This window comes from Erythrolamprus reginae, chromosome 1, assembly GCF_031021105.1.
Source record: "Erythrolamprus reginae isolate rEryReg1 chromosome 1, rEryReg1.hap1, whole genome shotgun sequence".
In the NCBI taxonomy this organism is placed as follows: domain Eukaryota; kingdom Metazoa; phylum Chordata; class Lepidosauria; order Squamata; family Dipsadidae; genus Erythrolamprus; species Erythrolamprus reginae.
Genome location: NC_091950.1, coordinates 57,441,999 through 57,464,434, shown reverse-complemented (window position 1 = coordinate 57,464,434; position 22,436 = coordinate 57,441,999). Strand labels below are relative to the sequence as shown.

At 41.4% G+C, this 22,436-nt stretch overlaps 1 protein-coding gene across 1 annotated transcript in view; it reads left to right on the top strand.

Moving 5' to 3' along the window:
• The window catches only part of SLC24A4 (solute carrier family 24 member 4), a 150,671-nt gene that overhangs the window by 9,410 nt on the left and 118,825 nt on the right, over window positions 1-22,436 (top strand). Inside the window, exon 2 of the mRNA XM_070733623.1 lies at window positions 3,198-3,305. Within this exon, the coding sequence (XP_070589724.1) occupies window positions 3,198-3,305 (108 nt within the window). The remainder of the gene's footprint in view (window positions 1-3,197; window positions 3,306-22,436) is intronic.

Below are 22,436 nucleotides of genomic sequence, written 5' to 3'. Positions count from 1 at the left end.
TTACAACGTTACCAGAGTCGCTTGCTGGGGTGACAATTTGCTTTATGTTTCCCGCACTCGCCTTCCTGGGTCGCTCCCCGCCTCAGGCTGAGTAGCTAGGCGAACTGGTGCTGTCAGAAGCATAAATGCTGCCAGTGCCACTTCCACCCACGCCTTCTACTTGTACCTCAGGCGGGAGGTGGCCGCGTGAGGCTGGAGGGGAGCCGGGCAGGAGAGAGGGAAGCTCATCCAAGGCCAGGAAGGAGGAAAGAGGAAAAAAGCAAGGAGCACAGTCACAGCAGCAGCAGCAGCAGGGGAAGAAAAGAGAGCCCACCTGAGACCAGCATCTTCATTTCCACTGGTGGAACTGTGTTCCACCCCGTCCTGCCTGCTGTCAATCCCTAGTTATATGAATGCCCTTTGCAAGCATCGCTGCTGGCTTCTGACAAGCAAAATCAATAGGGAAAGTCACAGGTGGTCACAAATGGCAATCATGCAACTGCCATTGTAAGTCAGGTTTTTAATGACATCATGACTTATGAGGATGATCGCGTAGTGATGAAGCTCCTAGTCTGAAGTATTGTCAATAAATGAGGATTGCCAGGTTGGTTGCTATAATTCAAAAAGAAATCTGAAGAACCAGAAGGAAATACAAAAAGTAGCAATAAAGATGGTAAGGGTTTTGGAAGTTGTATCCTGTAAACCAGTGGTCACCAACTGGTGGTCCGCAAGAACATTTTGATGGTCCGCAGAAAAATTATTTGTATTTTTATGCTACACTAAATCAGAGGTCCCCAAACTTGACTACTTTAAGACTTGTGGACTTCAACTCTCATAATTCTCTAGCCAGCTCTGCTATGCTGGCTGGAGAATTCTGGGAGTCCACAAGTCTTAAAGTTGCCAAGTTTAAAGACCTCTGCACTAAATTCTATTTATCTTTTTAAAAAATTCATATTAGTGGTCCACGGGACTTAAAATTATAAACTTAGTGGTCCCTGAGGTCCAAAGGTTGGTGACCCCTGCTGTAAACAACAGTTAAAGAAAGTGGCTGTATTTAGCCTAAAGAAAAGCAGACTAAAAGGTTGCATGGAAGGAGCCTTCCAAAACATGGAGGTCTGTATTCATGGAAAAAGGGTGTGAACTTATTCTTCTTAATCCCTGAAGGTGGGACAAGAGCCAATGGGTGTAGAAGCTTTACAGAAAAGGATGCAAACTTTAAATAAGGAGGAATCTCCTGTCTGTGAAAGCTGTTGAGCAGTGTAACAGCCATTTGTCTGTTTGATTCCTTTCCTGAGCAAGAGACAATTAAATTTATTTATTATTTATTTATTATTTATTATTTGGATTTGTATGCCGCCCCTCTCCGAAGACTCGGGGCGGCTCACAACAAGTGAAAAACAATCCAATACATAATCCAATTAATTAAAATATTTAAAAATTTTAAAAAAACCCTATACTAACATACACACACACAAGCATACCATGTATAAATTCAACGTGCCCAGGGGGAGATGTTTAGTTTCCCCATGCCTGACGGCAAAGGTGGGTCTTAAGGAGTTTACGGAAGGCAGGAAGAGTAGGGGCAGTTCTGATCTCCGGGGGGAGTTGGTTCCAGAGAGTCGGTGCCGCCACAGAGAAGGTTCTCCCCCTGGGGCCCGCCAACCGACATTGTTTAGTTGACGGGACCCGGAGGAGGCCCACTCTGTGGGACCTAATCGGTCGCTGGGATTCGTGCGGCAGAAGGCGGTCTCGGAGATATTCTGGTCCGATGCCATGAAGGGCTTTAAAGGTCATAACCAACACTTTGAATTGTGACCGGAAACTGATCGGCAGCCAATGCAGACTGCGGAGTGATGGTGAAACATGGGCATACCTGGGTAAGCCCATGACTGCTCTCGCAGCTGCATTCTGCACGATCTGAAGTTTCCGAACACTTTTCAAAGGTAGCCCCATGTAGAGAGCATTACAGTAGTCGAACCTCGAGGTGATGAGGGCATGAGCGACTGTGAGCAATGAGTCCCGGTCCAGATAGGGCCGCAACTGGTGCACCAGGCGAACCTGGGCAAACGCCCCCCTCGCCACAGCTGAAAGATGGTTCTCTAATGTGAGCTGTGGATCGAGGAGGACGCCCAAGTTGCGGACCCTCTCTGAGGGGGTCAATAATTCCCCCCCAGGGTAATGGACGGACAGATGGGATTGTCCTTGGGAGGCAAAACCCACAGCCACTCCGTCTTATCCGGGTTGAGCTTGAGTCTGTTGACACCCATCCAGGCCCCAACAGCCTCCAGGCACCGGCACATCACTTCTACCGCTTCGTTGACTGGGCATGGGGTGGAGATGTAAAGCTGGGTATTATCGGCATATTGATGATACCTCACCCCATGTCCTTGGATGATCTCACCCAGCGGTTTCATGTAGATGTTAAATAGCAAGGGGGAGAGGACCGACCCCTGAGGTACTCCACAAGGGAGAGACCTCGGAGTCGACCTCTGACCCCCCACTAACACCGACTGCGATCGGCCAGAGAGGTAGGAGGAGAACCACTGAAGCACAGTGCCTCCCACCCCCAACCCCTGAGATTCTGTAGATAGTCCCATATTTGTCTACCATGTTGCATTATTGCTCATCACAGTTAAATGATTATTCCCATGCTGAGCACTGACATGATCAGGATGAAACTTTCTGCATATTAGTATTAATGGCCATATCTTACTTTTTCACAATTCTATGAGAGGCATTTGTATCTTATCATTTATCACTTTGTGGCTTGTGTATATACTGAAAGCTTATGCACCGGAGACAAATTCCTTGTGTGTCTGATCATTACTAATACTTGGCCAATAAAGATTATTCTATATTCTATTAGTACAAAAAACCCCTCCATTGCACATTCTGATTTCTGTAGCCTAGACTGTAACCACTATAGCACTTTTTGTCTTTCTTCTTTATCATCCTCTCAACCCTCCTCTTGTTCTGGGATTTTTCTCTATTATGCATCAGTCCATATATAATTTATATGTGTCAAAAAAATTATCGACTAATTATCAAACTAATATGGTGGAAAATTTGCAATGATAGATGTATGAATGGCTTGATTCAGTAGGAGGCAACTTCTCAAATTATGGTTTACTAATGGAAAGTATGATATGTATATGTATATATATGGATAACCCAAACTCCTTTTTGCCCTTACAAATACATTGTCTGTCTTTGTGCAGGACAAGAGTCAGCTGTTGTCAACCAAAGTGTTCTGTCAGAATTATGGAGGAATAGAAAATTGATGGCATCACATAATGAGTCACACAAAAAGAACTGCACAGAGCCAGGTAAGAAATAAAGAGCTTTAAGATACTATTCACTTCTATCTTATTGTGGCAAGACCTGCAGCAGAGTTGGAAGATTGTGCCATACAGGAAGATGGTTTAATAAGTACATAAATTGGTGAGGGAGAACAGGCAGAGAATTGGAAGGATTGCACAGCCGGGAGAAAAGGTACATTTTCAGGGACACAAAATATGGCAAAATCCTCATGGTGAATTGCAGGGAGACTCTTCTCTGTTGCAGTTGGTTGTATCATCTATGTCCTGAGAAAAGTTGCTTACTTTGAAATGGTGTATCTTTTCTTTTCATGCCTTTGTTTTGTTGCACAGAGCCAAGCGGACACCTACACTTTTCAGCATATGGTTATTTCTGTATTATTGGGGTTGACAGTCTTATAAATTAACTTCCATATTTGGTTTTTTAAAAATGAAAACATATATTTGAAAACTGTTTAGAAACACATGTTTGAATGATGGGGAAAGAGCTGTCATATTGTTATCATATTTGGGAAAAAAGCAGATGTTTTTTCAAAATAATTGAATTTAAGAGTCCTTTGTTATATGGCAGATTAATGTTATAATTCAGATTCTGGCATAACTACTTTTAATGGTTATATTTTCTATTTTGGTTTGACAGCCTTTGAGAGGAGAATAAGTAATTTTTTTAGGTTTCATGTTTTTAAAAAGTGCATCCATCCCAGCCCCCTGCCAGATAGAAGTTCAGTTCTAACATTCTTGACAATCCAAGGAGAATCAGGAAGCAGTTTTTCAAAAGAGTTCAATAATCAGAAATGACATTTTCATTTATTTAAAATATTTCTGGCCTACATTTATGGTGAAACGCTCTCCCAAGGGAGCTTATCCATATAAAAGGGACAAACAGTAATAAATGCAACATCAAAACAGACATTTAAGAAGGCACAGTACAAAGTACTCCTCAACATAATAAATCCAATCATTATTTTAGCTGGGGCCTTAACATTTGTATATTGGAGCGCAGATTGACTTTTTAAAAAACCAAGAAAGCCTAATGACTCCTCATCTCTCAGTAAATGAAAATGGCATCTACTCCCCAGAGAAAGCCTCATCAGTTCCATTAATATTACCAAGCAGAGATTCCAGCTTTGGGGTTTTGCCAGAGTTCTATTTAGGTGTCTTTTCCCTGTCCATTTACTGTTTGGCTTCTTAAAGAGCAATCAAGGAAGCTTAAACGACAGAAATGTTTTCTGAGAACTGACTCCCTGCATTTTACAGTTTCTATATGGAGGAACATCAGCGCTCTCTGAGTGTGTAAGTGTGTGAGTGTGTAGAGCCAGCCAAATGCTTTTGGGAAACCCACAAGAGAACACAGAGGCAAGAGTTGCCCTGCATGATTTATTTGCACAATGTTACATTCCTGCCATTCAACTTTTACATATATAGGCACTATTTGCCCCATGATTAATAACTGTAGATGAACTGGTTTAACCTTGCTTTTCAAATTATCTATGCTACTTAACATGTTTACCATAATGATACCTTCTAACAAAACATTGTGTACGTTTGTTATGTTATTTGAAAAACCACTTGCAGCCAGCTGCTCAAATCTACTTTCGCTTAATCTTATTTGATAAACCTAATTTCTGAAGTTTTCAAAATGAAGAAATTTCTCTCTAGCCCACTTTCTTCTTACAATCTGTGCCCTGCAGAATTGCTTGATTTGGGTAGCCTGTAAATGTGATTTATGGACATACAAGAGAAGGAAAGATCACGCCAGCAATGCTGTTTGTGATAGAAAAGCATTGGGTTTCAGTTAGCACATGCGTTTTTGTTGAACCTGAGCAATATTTCTCCAGGTTCAATTTAAGTATGTAGAAATAAAAGAGAAATGGGAAAAGTAATGAAGACAGGCAGGCAAATTGTTAGGTACTTCAGTTCTCAGCAACTAGTAGTTTTCCTCTCTGGATTTGGATGTATCATTCCATTAATTGCTAGCCCCATGCATCATTCTTTTGTATACAGGTAGCTCATGTCAGCTTTCTCCAATCAATAATTCTCCAGAAGTATAGGGTATTAATGCACCCAGTTCTTAGCCTAAGTGGTCTTGGACTTGGTAGGTAGTAGTTTTGTGAGTTGGAATGCAACATCCATAGGCTCCCAAAGGCAAGATTGTACTGTATACTGTATTTGGTTTTCAGTTTTGTTGTGTTTGCCTTGTTTTTGATTTGGTGTTTTATAGGGGATGGGACAGGAATGTGTTTTTAGGACCTCAGAATGGAATAAAAATGTATGAACGAGCAAATCCACAGAATAGCCAGAAGCTATTTATAACTATCTCACATATTAGGTATTAGATGTAATTATATTTGCAATAATAAATGTATCTTTGTATTTCTTAAGAAAGGAAAAAGCACAATCCAGAAACAATACATTTTTGGATTGTGCTCTTTGGTTAATCCCATTTGCACAGTCTCCTGGAAAGTTCTTTACATCGGGATAATGTTGTGGTTTTTTGTTTTTTTTAAAGATTCTCATTACAAACATTTTCATGCAGCATTTCCTTCATTTCAATTAATTTTGAATTAATTTCTTTTATATAATTAATTTATATCCAGTATGGCTAGATGCATAAAAGGCTAGAAGTCATACATTTTAAATAATTGGTTGTTCTACTGGTGGCATCAGCTAAAATGTTTTTACCTACACAAATGGATATTGTTCTGCCTCCTCTTACATCTGATCATATTGGGTCAAATAGAAACATAGAAACATAGAAGACTGACGGCAGAAAAAGACCTCATGATCCATCTAGTCTGCCCTTATACTATTTTTTGTATTTTATCTTAGGATGGATATATGTTTATCCCAGGCATGTTTAAATTCAGTTACTGTGGATTTACCAACCACGTCTGCTGGAAGTTTGTTCCAAGGATCTACTACTCTTTCAGTAAAATAATATTTTCTCATGTTGCTTTTGATCTTTCCCCCAACTAACTTCAGATTGTGTCCCCTTGTTCTTGTGTTCACTTTCCTATTAAAAACATTTCCCTCCTGGACCTTATTTAACCCTTTAACATATTTAAATGTTTCGATCATGACCCCCCTTTTCCTTCTGTCCTCCAGACTATACAGATTGAGTTCATTAAGTCTTTCCTGATACATTTTATGCTTAAGACTTTCCACCATTTCTTGTAGCCCGTCTTTGGACCCGTTCAATTTTGTCAATATCTTTTTGTAGGTGAGGTCTCCAGAACTGGACACAGTATTCCAAATGTGGTCTCACCAGCACTCTATATAGCGGGATCATAATCTCCCTCTCATTGAGTTTGCTCTTGAATTTCTCTCCTATTAGTAGACCACCAAAAGAAATGCATGGATAAAAGTTGCATTTATTTATGCAAGACAAAATAGGATGACATCCTATTATCCAAATGATAATGGTGGCAGTGCACAATCTGCTTGAAGAGCAAGTGGTAGCCATGATTAGGGGGGCCTTTACACAATTTCAGGTTGTGCCCAATCCTGGATTGGGAGGCCCTGCTCAATATCACCCATGTGACCTTGTGACCTCCTGTTTAGACTTCTGCAATTTGCTCTACATGAGGCTGACCTATTACCATGTAGGTGTTGGATACTTGGCACATATAACATCACTACTTCATGAGCTGGATTGGTGTCCATTGTGCTTATGAGTGTAATTCAAGGTGTTAGTTAGATCTATTAGAGCCCTTCATGGCTTCAGATTGGGTTATTTGCAGGATTGTCTCAGTCTGTTTGTTTCTAGCCATCAAATCCTGGCCCATCAATTAAGGAATGCCAGTATGTAGGTCCCAGAAGACATACTTTTTCTGCTGCTTCATTGTTGGGCTATTCTCTCTTTGATGATCAGGGCTAACCAAGCTTTTTATGTAGCATTAAAAAGCTGGTTCTGTAGCCAACCCTAAAGTTCTAAATATGTGAAGAGAGTTATCTCTTGGATATGTTAGTTACTGGGCTGTAATACTTCCTTGATGCTATGTATTTTAATTTTTGTATTTGTTGTGGTTTTTATTTCATTATTGCCTACCACCCAGAATCACATGCTGAGTTGGACAACTATTCAAACTGATTGAATAAATACATTTTTATTTGTTGCCCTTTCACTAAAAGCTCAAGATCTAGTCTTGCAAAAACCTGGATCATCATGAAATGACAACAAAAATATTTTCTTTATTACTGTGTTGCCATCTAATGGTTGTCTGGAGTTTTAAAGTCCAAATCTGGTAGCCCTGTAAAATTGCCTTTGAGTTGTGCTCAGCTTCCTTTGTCACATTCTTGACAACAATACAAATCATCTGACTTTGTATTCTACAATGTGCGGATATTTACTCTCATTATTCTAGAATGTATAGATGCATAGATTTATTCATCAGTCCATCTTAGAACCCGGAATTTTCTGGTGGTCTCCTATCCAAGCACTAAGCCTGTGTAGCTTCAAAACACAGACCAAGTTGGCCAAGTAGTGACATCTGCTAAGATATCAATTAAAAACACAGCAACACAGTGAAGCAGTGGAAGTAATGTGCCTGTGTCTGGAGGCTGTTAGGGTCTGGATGGGTGTTAACAGGCTCAGACTCAACCCTGACAAGACAGAGTGGCTGTGGGTTCTGCCTCCTAAGGTAACTTCCATCTGTCCGTCCATCACTGGGGGGGGGGGTGGAACGTTTGACCCCCTCAGAGAGGGCCCGCAACTTGGGCGTCCTCCTCGATCCACAGCTAACTGGGGAACTGAGATAGGCCCTTCCCCCTAGGCCTATACAATTTATGCATGGTATGTTTGTGTGTATGTTTGGTTTTTTAAATTAGGGTTTTTAAAATTATTTTAAATATTAGATTTGTTATATGTTGTTTCACTATTGTTGTTAGCCGCCCCGAGTCTGCGGAGAGGGGCGGCATACAAATCTAATAAATAAATAAATAAAATAAAATAAATATGTTAAGTCTGTATAAGGAAAAATACTGTAAAAATGCTGTCTCTGGGCAGAGAATGTAAATAAACCAAGGTCGCGTCTGATTGGTTAAGACGCATGACAGTTCCTTTTAGGCGCGAGCCTCAAAGAGTATAAATAGAGCTGTTTTGACACTGACAGCTCAGACGAGTTCCCCGCTGGAGTCACTTGCAAAAAGAGCTAATAAAGGAACCGTCTTTCAAAGTGCTTGTCTGGTCTACTTCATTTCACTGGCGACGAGAGAACCGAAGAATCCACGTGTCAAGAATGAATAACCTCCAGATCGGCCGGGCTCTCGACTACTTCGACCCCGAGAAATCATCATGGGACGCCTACATGTGGTCTACTTCATTTCAAAATAAATAAATCATCTTTTGGCTGTGGTGAGAGGGGCGTTTGCCTGGTGCACCAGTTGCAGCCCTATTTGGACAAGGAGTCTCTACTCACGGTCACTCACACCCTTATCACCTTGAGATTCGACTACTGCAATGCTCTCTACATGGGGTTACCTTTGCAGAGAGTTTGGAAACTACAAATCATGCAAAATGCAGCCGGATGAGTGACCTCCCTCAGCATGCCCACGTTTCCCCAACACTTTGTGGACTGCATTGGCTGCTGATTGGCTTCCGGACACAATTGAAAGTCTTGGTAATGACCTATAAAGTCCTACATGGCATCGGACCAAATTACTTGCGGGACCGCCTTCTGCTGCATGAGTCCCAGTGACCGCTCAGGTCCCACAGAGTTGGCCTTCTCCAGGTCCTGTCAACTAGACAATATCGCTTGGCGGGGCCTAGGGGAAGAGCCCTCTCTGTGGGGGGGCCCCTCTGGAATCAGCTCCCCTTGGAGATTCGTACTGCCCCCACCCTCCTTGCCTTCTGCAGGAGTCTTAAGAATCACCTGTGTTGCCAGGCTTGGGGTGATTAGACTCTAGCCCCCTGGCCGATGAATGTCAGGTATGGTTGCTGTTTGAGTGGGTTTTAGATTAATATATTTAGTTTTAAATTAATTGGATTTAAGTTACTATATTGTATTGTTTTGTAAGAGTCTTAAGAGCGGGCAGCATATAAATCCAACAAGCAAACAAACTTAAAATACAATCAGTGGCTATGATCCCCTACCTTATTAAGCCATAAACTAGTTAACTATGTTTTAGCTTAATACACCCAGGCCAAGTGACTTTGCATTTTATGCGAATCCAGAAAATTAAATTAAGTGAGTCAACCATGGTACATTTCATTTTGAATTTACATGTTGCACAAATAATCATATGATAGAAACTGTTTTTGTTCTGATCTATCTTCTTTTTTTGGCCATGACTCAGATCTGACAGTGACTTAAAATGAGCAGTATATTTGTGCAGTGCAAATATGATATATACAATGCACCTATGAGTCAAGCAACAATAATTAAAAATAACATCCAAGGAATTAATGATTAATATTAGAACAGATAATTTTCCGAGCTACAAAATGGTGATAAAAAAAAAAGATTTACTCAATTCTGCCACTTATTCTTCAATTAAAATAGTTTCTGAGACTTCCCAATATTGTGAATGAATCTGAATGTCAATGCATAATTACAGTAGTAATTTCTACAGGATCACTAACTGTATCTTTGTTACATATTTCAAGTTGCCTAACATCCTGTAAGGAAGGTTATTCTAAAACAGTGGATCTCAACTATTCTAATGCTGCCACACCTTAAAACAGTTCCTCATGTTGTGGTGACCCCCAACCATAAGTCTAGTGCCAATTTTCCCAACAGAGCTTTAAGCTGATTGGCAAGAAGGTCAGAGGGACACCCACTCTAAATGCCTGATTGGTCGGATTGTAAAAATATGTTCCAAGGAGCCAGAATAGAAGCTTTAGTTCCTAACACCATGGGAAATTAGTCTTTCTCTATGGTCTTAGGTGACCCTTTGAAATGTTGTTTAACCCCCCAAAGGGGTCCTACTGTAAACGCCTGATTGGTCGGATTGTAAAAATATGTTCCAAGGAGCCAGAATAGAAGCTTTAGTTCCTACCACCATGGGAAATTTGACTTTTTCCATGGTATTAGATGACACCTGTGAAATGGTCATTCGACCCCCAAGGGGGTCCCGAGGCCCAGGTTGAAAACCACTGTTCTAAAAGCTCTCAAATACCTTTTTTTAAGTCAGTCTGAGGGGATCCAGTGGAAAAAACTCTCAAAATTATTAGAAAGCAAGAAAGTATGAAGTGAAATATTGTAATTTCACTCTGTATTTTCTTTATTCTTGATTCAGGAAGTTAAGATTTGGAATACAACATAGTTTTTTAAAAATTCTAGCAATTTATTAAAAGAAGAAAAAATGTAATATAAACCTGAAGTTATGAGGCAACATGGAGAAAAACAAAACAAAAAAATATATCCTCAAAATATGTTGATATTAATAAAAATGCAGAAAGTAGAGCTAGGCAGAATTTTTTTTATATTCACTGATTTTTGAGCAAATTATTTTAAAAAGCATTCATTCTTTATTTAGCTGTAATTGAATAATGTATAATCACGAGGGTGGAAAGTGCTGGAATTATTTAAACGAATGCTTCTAATTTGTTTGATGCCATCAGAATTCATGCTCAATGTTAACCTTGTTTGAAGAAGATGTGAAAAAACAAATCTCACTAGAAAGAGGGAGTCTTTTGTATCTCCAAATTCTCTGGATGACAGGATTTCCTCCTGATCTTACATTGAGTTTATTTAACCAGCTGTTGCTGGGAGTTGGGAACTGTCCCATGGAGCAATGATTTTCAACCTTTTTTGAGCCGCGGCACATTTTTTACATTTATGAAACCCTGGGGCACATTGAGCGGGGCGGGGGCGGGGGGGCTAAAAAAAGTTTGGAGAAAAAATTCTCTCTCCCTTTCTTTTTCTCTCCATCCCTCTTTCTCTTCCTTCCTCTCTTTTTTGCTCTCTTTCTCTCCCTCCTTACCTCCCTCTATGTCTTTTTCTCTCTCTCTTGCTTTCTTTCTCTTGTTCTCTTTCTCTCTCTCTTGCTTTCTTTCTCTTTTTTTCTCTCTCTTGCTTTTTATCTCTCTGAGCTTCGCGGCACACCTGACCATGTCTCGCGGCACACTAGTGTGCCACGGCACACTGGTTGAAAAACACTGCCATGGAGAAATAAGAAGACTTACACTTTTTTTGACCTAAAGGATATATACAGTATGCTGGGCACTAATTTCTTTTTTTCTTTTTAAATAAAGGGGTATGTTCTTCTTCACTGGAGTTCTTCATTTGTCACAGATGCTCGAGCACAGCAGTCCCCATTCTTTGCTGTTTGGTAGCCTAGTGGGGCAGGAGAGGAGAACTGGCTTACTGCTTGTACAAGCTGAGCTGTGCATGTGTGTATGAGCGTGCTAGGCCACCACTTATTTATTTATTTATTTATTAGATTTGTATGCCGCCCCTCTCCGCAGACCCGGGGCGGCTTATGCTAGTCAATCTATGCCTGTGTGCATGTGCACTGCCCAGCTACTCATATGGCCTGGTTCCAAAAGGAGCACGACTCAATAGTGGCCCGTGGCCTGGGGCTGGACAACCCTGCCCTATACTGAGAAGAGCTAATATAAATGATCATTTAAGAGTTTTTCCGATTTACAATCCTATGAAATAACCTGTGCCTGGTATTTTTTACATGTGTCAAAATAAAATATCTAGAATTTTCTCCCAGTCAAAGCAGTTGGGAATTTATTTTATTTTTATTTTATTTTATTTATTTATTTTATTCGTCAAATACCTGTTGGTGGTATACAAAGATATAATAATATTTATATACATGATTTATTTGATTTGATTTACTAGACTTGTATGCCGCCCCTCTCCGGAGACTCGGGGCGGCTCACAACAGTGATAAAAACAGTACATGATGACAAATCTAATAATTAAAATCTAAAAATAACGATAATACATTTAAAAGTCTAAAAACAAGGAAACCCAATATATAAAAACATGCATACAATCCTGTCATACACAAATACTACATAGGCAGGGGGAGATGTCTCAGTTCCCCCACACTTGATGTCAGAGGTGGGTTTTGAGGAGTTTACGAAATGCAAGGAAAGTGGGGGCAGTCCTAATCTCCGGAGGAAGCTGATTCCAGAGGGTCAGAGCCGCCACAGAGAAGGCTCTTCCCCTGGGTCCCGCCAGACGGCATTGTTTAGTCGACGGGACCCGGAGAAGACCCACTCTGTGGGACATAACCGGTCGCTGGGATTCATGCGGCAGAAGGCGGTCTCGCAGGTATCACGGTCCGGTGCTATGAAGGGCTTTATAGGTGATGACCAACACTTGTGACCGGAAACTGATCGGCAACCAATGCAGACTGTGGAGTGTTGAAGTAATATGGGCATATTTGGGAAAGCCCATAATTGCTCTTGCAGCTGCATTCTGCACGATCTGAAGTTTCCGAAAACTCTTCAAAGGTAGCCCCTTGTAGAGATACTATTAAAAGAGAAACATTAGGACAGGGGACAGAAGGCACTCTGGCGCACTTATGCACGCCCCTTACTGACCTCTTAGAAATCAGGAGAGGTCAACAGTGGATAGTCTAAGGGTAACGTTTTGGGGCTTAGGTGATGATACTACAGAGTCTGGTAGTGAGTTCCATGCATCAACTACTCGGCTACTAAAGTCATATTTCCTGCAGTCGAGTTTACTTTAAGTTTGTATCTGTTATGTGCTCGTGTGTTGCTGTGGTTGAAGCTGAAGTAGTTGTTGACAGGAAGGACATTGTAGCAGATGATTTTATGGGCTATGCTTAGGTCGTGTTTAAGACAATGTAGTTCTAAGCTTTCTACACCTAGGATTGTAACTCTAGTTGCGAAGGGTATTCTGTTACGAGTGGAAGAATGGCAGGGGGCTTTTCTAGTAAAGTATCTCTGGACATTTTCTAAAGTGTTTATGTCTGAAATGTAGTGTGGGTTCCAGGCAGATGAGCTATATTCAAGGATTGATTTGGCAAAGATTTTGTATGCTCTGGTTAGTAGTGTGAGATTACTAGAGCAGAAGCTACGTAGGATTAGGTTAACAACTTGTGAAGCCTTTTTTGATGATGTTATTGCAGTGGGCTTTGGCACTTAGATCATTTGAAATGAGTATTCCAAGGTCTTTACGGAATGAGGGTTATCTGCTAGGTCTTGTTTATTCAGCTTGTTTTTGGTGTTCTGATTCTTTTTGCCAATGTGTAGGACAGAGCATTTGTTGGTTGAAATTCCATTAAAAATCAAAAAACAACTAAGGGTGAGGGAGCTGGAGAGAGTAGGTGAGAGAGAATATTCAGTCAAATTCAGTGAAAAGCATACATTACTATTTTTATATGGAAAAGCAATCCTTTCCCAGTCACTGAATATTGATTTGACTGAAATATTAGCATCCCAAATTAGAATAGAATAAAATAGAATTCTTTATTGGCCAAGTGTGATTGGACACACAAGGAATTTGTCTTGGTGCATATGCTCTCAGCGTACATAAAATAAAATATACATTTGTCAAGAATCATGTGGTACGACACTTAATGATTGTCATAGGGGTCAAATAAGCAATGAAGAAGCAATATTAATAAAAATCTTAGAATATAAGCAACAAGTTACAGTCATACAGTCAACATGGGAGGAAATGGGTGATAGGAATGATGAGAAAAACTAGTAGAATAGAAGTGCAGATTTAGTAGAAAGTCTGACAGTGTTGAGGGAATTATTTGTTTAGTAGAGTGATGGCGTTCAGAAAAAAACTGTTCTTGTGTCTAGTTGTCTTGGTGTGCAGTGCTCTGTAGCGACGTTTTGAGGGTAGGAGTTGAAACAGTTTGTGTCCAGGATGTGAGGGGTCAGTAAATATTTTCCCCGCCCTCTTTTTGACTCGTGCAGTATACAGGTCCTCAATGGAAAGCAGGTTGGCAGCAATTGCTTTTTCTGCAGTTCTGATTGTCCTCTGAAGTCTGTGTCGGTCCTGTTGGGTTGCAGCACCAAACCAGACAGTTATAGAGATGCAGATGACAGACTCAATGATTCCTCTGTAGATCTGTATCAGCAGCTCCTTGGGCAGTTTGAGCTTCCTGAGCTGGCGCAGAAAGAACATTCTTTGTTGTGCTTTTTTGATGATGTTTTTGATGTTAGGTGACCATTTTAGGTCTTGAGATATTATTGATATTATTGTGAAATCCAAGGTTTAATCGTGAATTTAAAATGGAATCTTTGCATTTACATTTTATAGTAAACACATTACAGTAATAATGCTAATACACCCACTGTAATGTTAATTTTGCAGTTTACCTCTAACACTCGATACTGATCGTAAACTGCAAGAAGCAGCAGTTTCGTTTTATTGCCAGTTTGCCATTTTTAGGATTTGGCTTCTTAATCAGAGGTAATCCAAAACATTCTTTATAATTAACCACAGATTCTTTAGCTTGAAAAAAGATTTGGACCCCCTTGCTATAGAGAGTTGCAGAGAGATGCTGCATTTATCCCCCTGTGTACTCTAAAGCACCTTTTGGAAACAGAATTCAAGCCGTTCCTAAGTAGCATTTCCTTTGGGGAAAGAACGAGCAGAAGCTTAAAGGGATGCTAGGAAGCTGACTTATACTAGATAGGATTTATAGTCTATGACTGCCTGTTTGCATTGGCTGTAGCTGTCAAAGGTCATTGGGACAGCCTTTTCACATCAGCTGCTACTGATTTTTTTTAGTCACAGCTGCCAGGTATTGAACAAGGAATCACTGGCATGCAGTGCTATTGCAATGAAAGAGTTTCAGATTTCTATCATACATTCAGGCATCCTTTGACGGTCTACTGGGATGTACTAGGGAAAGCAAGTAGAATGTTTGGCTGCATAGCTAGAGGTATAACAAGCAGGAAGAGGGAGATTGTGATCCCGCTGTATAGAGTGCTGGTGAGACCACATTTGGAATACTGTGTTCAGTTCTGGAGACCTCACCTACAAAAAGATATTGATAAAATTGAACGGGTCCAAAGACGGGCTACAAGAATGGTGGAAGGTCTTTGTTGTGGTTAGCTCTGGCCCAGCTCCTGCCCCAAGGACTGTGGATGTGGGGGAGACATCCACATGCTGCAGGCCTGTTTTGCTCCCAGTGGAATCAGCTGATGAAGGCTCCTCTGACCAAGAAGACATGAGTGACAGGGAGGAGAAGAGTGTGGCAGACAACTCAGAAGGAGATCAATTATCTAGCTCCTCCTTGGAACAAGAGTTAATGATACAGCCACACATGCGGAAAGCAATGCACAGGCAGCAACAACTGAGAGATTATTATCAAAGAAAATGAGGCCACCTGTGGTTGGGTGGGGCTGTGGTAATTAGTGAGGCTGCTATAAATAGCAGCCTGTGGGTTTGGCCATTGTGGAGGATTATCTGATTGTTGTGTTTCGTGACTGCTTTGCTGACTTTGACCTTTGTGTACTGATTTTTCCCGCTTTGAAACTAAATCAGAGCAAAGTGTGTTTCACTTTGTGAAAGAAGAAAGACTGTGAATTGCCTCACAGCTGCAAGCTAAGTATCACAGAACTGATAAGGGACTTGTACAAATTACCAGTTTGTTTGGAGACAAGTGCTCTTTGCTATATAAAAAGAGTGCTTCGTTTATTTGCATTTTCAGTATAAAGAACATTGTTTTGAATTTTCAAAAGTGTGTGTCTGAAATTGTATCTGTGCATTTTCAGAAGGATTCTACCAGAGAGCTCGACAGAACAGTCTTAAGCATAAAACTTATCAAGAAAGACTTAATGAACTCAATCTGTATAGTCTGGAGGACAGAAGGGATCAAAACATTTAAATATGGTAAAGGGTTAAATAACATTCAGGAGGGAAGTGTTTTTAATAAGAAAGTGAACACAAGAACAAGGGGGCACAATCTGAGGTTAGTTGGGGGAAAGATCAGAAGCAACGTGAGAAAATATTATTTTACTGAAAGAGTAGTAAATGCTTGGAAAAACTTCCAGATTGGTAAATCCACAGTAATTGAATTTAAACATGCCTGGGATAAACATCCATCCATCCTAAGATAAAATACAGAAATAGTATAAGGGCAGACTAGATGGACCATGAGGTCTTTTTCTGGTGTCAATCTTCTATGTTTCCATGTTTCTATGTAGCTCTCATGGGGAATGTTCACGGGGAAAGTTTCCTTCTCCAGCACCTTACCAGGGTGGAAATAGAGTGACCATACATCTGTTGTTATAAAGGACAGTTTCTTATATCAGAAAACTAACCTTTAGACCACGGGTGAAATGTGAATTTTTTTCCTACCGGTTCTGTGGGCGTGACTTATTTTGGGGATGTGGCTTGAAGGTCAAGTGGGTGTGACTTCAGGTGGGCATGGTCATATGGTCATGTGACTGGGTGGGTGTGGCCAAGTTGTCATGTGACTGGGTAGGTACAGGCAATTTAGTAGTCCATTTTGCCAGGGAGCAGGGGATTGGACTAGATCAGGGGTAGGAAAAGTTAGCTTTTTTATGACATGTGGACTTCAACTCCCAGAATTCCTGAGCTAGCATGATTGCTTCAGGAATTCTGGGAGTTGAAGTCCACAAGTCATAGAAGAGCCAACTTTGCCTACTCCTGGACTAGATGATCTCTGAGGTCCCTTCCAGCCTTTGCTGTGTTGTTTCAAAGCATTCTCTGAAGCTTTGTCTAGTCCCAGCCAGGTTTGTGGTCCTCCCTCCCTCTTTTTTCTTTCTTTCTTTCTTTTCTTTTTTATTCCTTTCCAACTCCACCCAAATAAAATATTACTTATAATAAAAGGCTCACAGAAAAACAAGGAAAAATCAAGCTGCTAATGAAGAACCTTCCTGAAGCTCATTCCACATTCCTGCCTGTTAGAGATAATGAGATAATGACCAACTATAAGACTTGAAGTTTGGCTTAATGCACAAAAGCAGGCAAACAGATCCCTAGAAAACCAATTCAAGATGGGATATTTTGAAATTTCCTCAAGGCAAGATTTAGCAACTAACAAAACAGTAGCAGAATCAGAATAAGCAGCCTCACACTCAAGACCAGACACAGGATGAAAGTCCTTTAAGACACAATGGGAATCATTCAAACCCTTTTAGAAACACAAAGCCCATATTGCACAAATCCCCAAACTTCAAAAACATAGAACCATATATGAATCCTTCCTTTAATCCACTGCTGAATGTCACTTTGCTTCTGCAATTAAAAACCTCCAAAGTTTGCAACATTAAGACTTGTGGACTTCAACTTCCAGAATTTCTTAGCCAGCCACATGGCTAAGTTTGGAGACTCCTGATTTAAAGCGACAGCATTTGTTTTTCTTCTTTGCCAAGTGATCTCCCAATTGAGTCCTGATTTTTTCCTCCTAACACCTCTCTCTCTCTCTTACTTTCTCCCTTCCCTTTCTTTTTATTTCTCGTCCCTCCCCCCTTTTCCTTTGTTTCTTTCATGGGAACTGCCAGGGAAAAAAGACTTTAAAAAGTTTTTTTAAAACCCAGGAAGGGATGGTGCCAGTGTGGGTGGGCGGAGCTTCACACTGCCATCCTACTGTAGTTCTCTGAACCTGACACCACAATCACTACCTACTCGCTCAAACCAGGCCAAACCAGAAACCCTGCTTTAGACTTATTTATTTTTCAAAAAAATCACTTTTGTTCTTTGTTTTAGTCATTAACTTTTATTGTACAAATGTCTTAATGCACAAACTTTCACATTCCTATGAGCAATATAGGAATTGAATTACCTTTTAAAGATAAATTTATGCTTACATTTGATTTTAATTATTTTATTAGAATATATGCTTTTGTAAAATTGCTCTTGATTTTGCGCTTGAATTCTTGAATTCTTTATAAAACAAAGTTATAAACATATAGTATACACACAAATAAAACCCATGCGCACACACTTCCATCTATCCATCCTTATTGATCGTTTTCAGACTTGGCCCCTTTTTAGATTTGTCCATTATTTTTTCCAAGAAAATTTGGTCATTAAAGATATTAGGAATATTGTCTGACTGGTGAGGTAATAAACTTTGAGTTTCTTTAAAGGAAAAAAGCTTTTCTGAATATAAAATTGTCCAATCTGCAATTTTTTTTAGCATCTGATCTCAGCCCCTCCTCTCTATAGGATCAAATAGCCAATTTCAGTGACAAATGGTATTTTTAGAGACTCATTTCATTTTAGGAATCTCTCTATAAACAGAACTGGAAAGAGTTCTTAGTTATAGTATATTTTTTAACAAGGCTTCTTATTGAGATCTTATTTTATTTAGGGCTTCTTTCCACACTGCATAATTCAGAGACTTCTGTGGCAAGTTCAGAGAGAGGATTAAAATAGCTTGGGAAACCTATTTACTTGAGTCTCCTACTCTCCAACAAAAAACAGTGTAGTCTGTGGCAGTGGCAGCAAAGATCCCATTGATGGCCGTAATTGATTTTATTACATAAGTTACTAGAACTTTCAGATACAGTTTCTAAATTGGTCAATGTTGATGTATTCTTTGAATTACCTCTTAAACTGAAGCACCATTAAGCCTTATAAGTGCCTTATAAATGGTACATTTAGCAGGGGGATACTGTAAATATATAGCTATTCAATATTCAGAACTCTTGATAGTCATTAGAGAGCAGCAAAAAGATATAGAAAGCTCTCCTGACTGCCATCTTGTAATTCTCTTGCTGATCAAATATGGTAGCCCTTGCTAACCATGCGTGTGTTTGTCATGTGAATTCAAATAAAATAAGATAAGATAACCTTTATAGTCATTTTTTACTCTGAGCACACTGGCTCACATTAAAAATGAAATTCTGTTACACACACACACACACTCGTCATCTTCAGGCTGGTGCTCTCGGCTTTGTTCACCCAAGCACAATATGTTTTCGTAGATTTTCATGGGTACAGGTATGAAGTTCTTGGCATATTCGGGTTTCCACCACCACCCTGCACAGATCAATTCCGTAGCCAAGACCCTCATCTCCAGAACCAAATGCCTAGCCGATAAAGACCACCTGGAAACTGAATTACATAGTCTCAAAAATGTATTAATTTCCAATGGATTTCAAAGAGAAGCAATCACCAACCTATTCCGAAAGGAGACCCCCCCCCCCCAAGAACCAAGACACAGAACAGGACAATGGCATTGCCCTCCTCCCTTACATCAAAGGCACCACAGATAAAATCAGCAAAATGTTCCACAAACACAACATCAAAACAGCCTTTGGCACTGATCAAAAAATAGCCAACATCCTAAGAAACACCAAAGACAATATCCAGCTAGAAAACCAAGGAGTTTATCAAATACCATGTAAAATCTGCCCAGCCACATATATTGGACAAACTAATGGGAAAGTAAATGCATGTTTTGCAGAACATAAGAACGCATTAAAAAAAGAAAAAAAAACTTCCTTCCTTTTCCAACACTTTAGAACTACAGGACATGAAATTGATTTTGACAGAACTAAATTAATTTCCAAAACTGAACACTACAACAAAAGAATAATCATGGAAGCCATTGAAATTGAAAAAAAATCCCACAATATGAACAAATGTGATGATACCTCCCGCCTACCAGACATCTGGAAACCAGTCCTCATTAACAAACGTATCCCAGCCATACAAACTGAAACCAGACCCAGAACAAGACAGGACACTGCCACCAATCACCTCAACCAGACCTAAACCCACACCCACTCTACAGACCAAATACAACCAACACCCAGAAGCCAAACTGCAGCAGTGCCCCCAAAGGTTGCAGCCCCCTCTGACACGCACACAAAGCAAACTGACAAACACCATAAACATGACCAGACCACAAACTCGCGGCCAAACCAAAATTGTTACGCCCTAGACACACATTACAAAACAGCTAAGTAGTCTGCAAGTTCCAACTACTCAGGATATCACCCCCAATCCACAAACATCAACTAATCAGCCCAGATCAATTACATCAATGACCCCAGGTGTTACCCCAGTGACTCACCAGGAAGTTTCAACACAACTTGCAGCTGCTGAGCCAGCACTCCACACCCACCCACCAGTATTTATAGAGGGAAGGCAGCTCACGTCTCGCTGTGTTCGCTCTTGAACAAGGACAGAAGCACCAGCCTGAAGATGACGAGTTGGACCTCGTCGAAACGTCGCCAGAAATCTCTGAAACTTACACAGGAAGAAACCAGAATATGCCAGTGAAGACTTACATATCTATATATCATATACTATATACAGTGATCCCCCGAGTTTCGCGATCCCGATCATTGCGAAAGGCTATATCGCGATTTTTCCACCCGATGACGTCACTCCCTTCCTTTCTCATCTTTCTTTCTCTCTCTCTTTCTCTATCTTGCTTCTTCCTCTCTCACACTCTCTTCCTCCCTCTCTCATCTCTTTCTTTCCTTCTCTCTCTTTCTCTATCTCTCCCCCTCTTGCTCTCGAGTGGCAAGCGAGCAGCCAGGCGGGCGGGCGAACCGGCAAGCGGCAAGCGGCAAGTGAGCAGCCAGGCGGGCGGGCGAACGGGCAAGCGGCAAGCGGCAAGCGAGCAGCCAGGCGGGCGGGCAAACGGGCAAGCGGCAAGCGGCAAGCGAGCAGCCAGGCGGGCGGGCGAACGGGCAAGCGGCAAGCGAGCAGCCAGGCGGGCGGGCAAATGGGCAAGCGGCAAGCGAGCGGCCGGGCGAGCGGGTGACCGGCAAGCGGCAAGCGAGCAGCCAGGCGGGCGGGCGAACGGGCAAGCGGCAAGCGAGCAGCCAGGCGGGCGGGCGAACGGGCAAGCGGCAAGCGAGCAGCCAGGCGGGCGGGCGAACGGGCAAGCGGCAAGTGAGCGGCCGGGCGAGCGGGTGACGGGCAAGCGATCTTGGGGTTTCCCCTTTGCCTGGGCGGTGGGAAGACCCAGGTTCCTTCGGCCGCCCAACAGCTGATCTGCTCCGCAGCGCGGCAGCAGCGAGGAGCCGAAGATGGGGTTTCCCCGTTGCCTGGGCAACGGGGAAACACCATCTTCGGCTCCTCGCTGCTGCCGTGCTGCGGAGCAGATCAGCTGTTGGGCGGCCGAAGGGTCTTCCCCGCCGCCCACACGCAAACTCCACCATCTGTGCATGTGCGGCCATGGAAAAAGGGGTGCGCATGCGCAGATGGTGTTTTTACTTCCGTGCCGCTACATCGCAAGTTATCGATTATCGCGAGGGGTCTTGGAACGGAACCCTCGCGATAATCGGGGGATCACTGTATAGTGTATATATATATTATATATATATAGGCAGAGACTGAAGGTCCAAATCCAAGTAAGGGTATGGCTGACTGACGAGAGCAAATAAGCTTGAATGGATCTATCTATACTAGTCTCCCTTCCTTTTCATTATCAGCAAAAATATGTTACACACACACACACACACCACTGTCCATTTTGAATACTTAGTGGAAAGAGGAAACTTGAGAGTTCACCAGGTTAATACCATATGGAACAAACCTGTGACTGAATCTGGATGTTCTGCTTCAGATACCACAAAGCCTCCTCCCAGAAGGTAGCAGGAAAACAGGTCATGAAGAGGACGTGTAGCATCCCAGACAATCTTGCAGACCCTGCTCAAGCATCACTTACGTGCTATATACTGTAGTTATTCAGTCAGCATTTTCATTATAAAGAGGATATCTCCTTATTAAACTAGCCTTTTAAATACTTCTGCAAACCTTTTGTTTCCATAAATGTGCTGCTATCGATTTCTTCTGTGATACATCTTGTTTTGATCCCTTTCTTGTTGACAGCTCCCACTTGAGTTCTCTAATGTGGGGATTGATTCCAATTAATAAAAGAGGCTCACTGTCCCAAAGATGCTGTTCAAAAGACAACTGGACCGTCTTAGTTTTTTCTAGAAAATGTTTTGCTTCTCATCCAGGAAGCTTCTTCAGTTGTTCAGGCTAATATTACATACTTCTTATAAGGTGGGTGAGGGAGAGACACATGCAATCCCATGGCTTTTAGCGATAGCTTACATTAGTTGTCTTAAGGGACGAAATCCAGCATGTTCTGACAGGTTCTGGAGAATTGGTAGCAGAAATTGTGAGTAGTTTGGAGAACTGGTAATGGAAATTTTGAGTAGTTGGCAAATGCCACCTCTGGCTGGCCCCAGAATGGTGTGGGAATGGAGGTTTTGCAATATTCTTCCCCCAGGAGTGGGGTGGGAATGGAGATTTT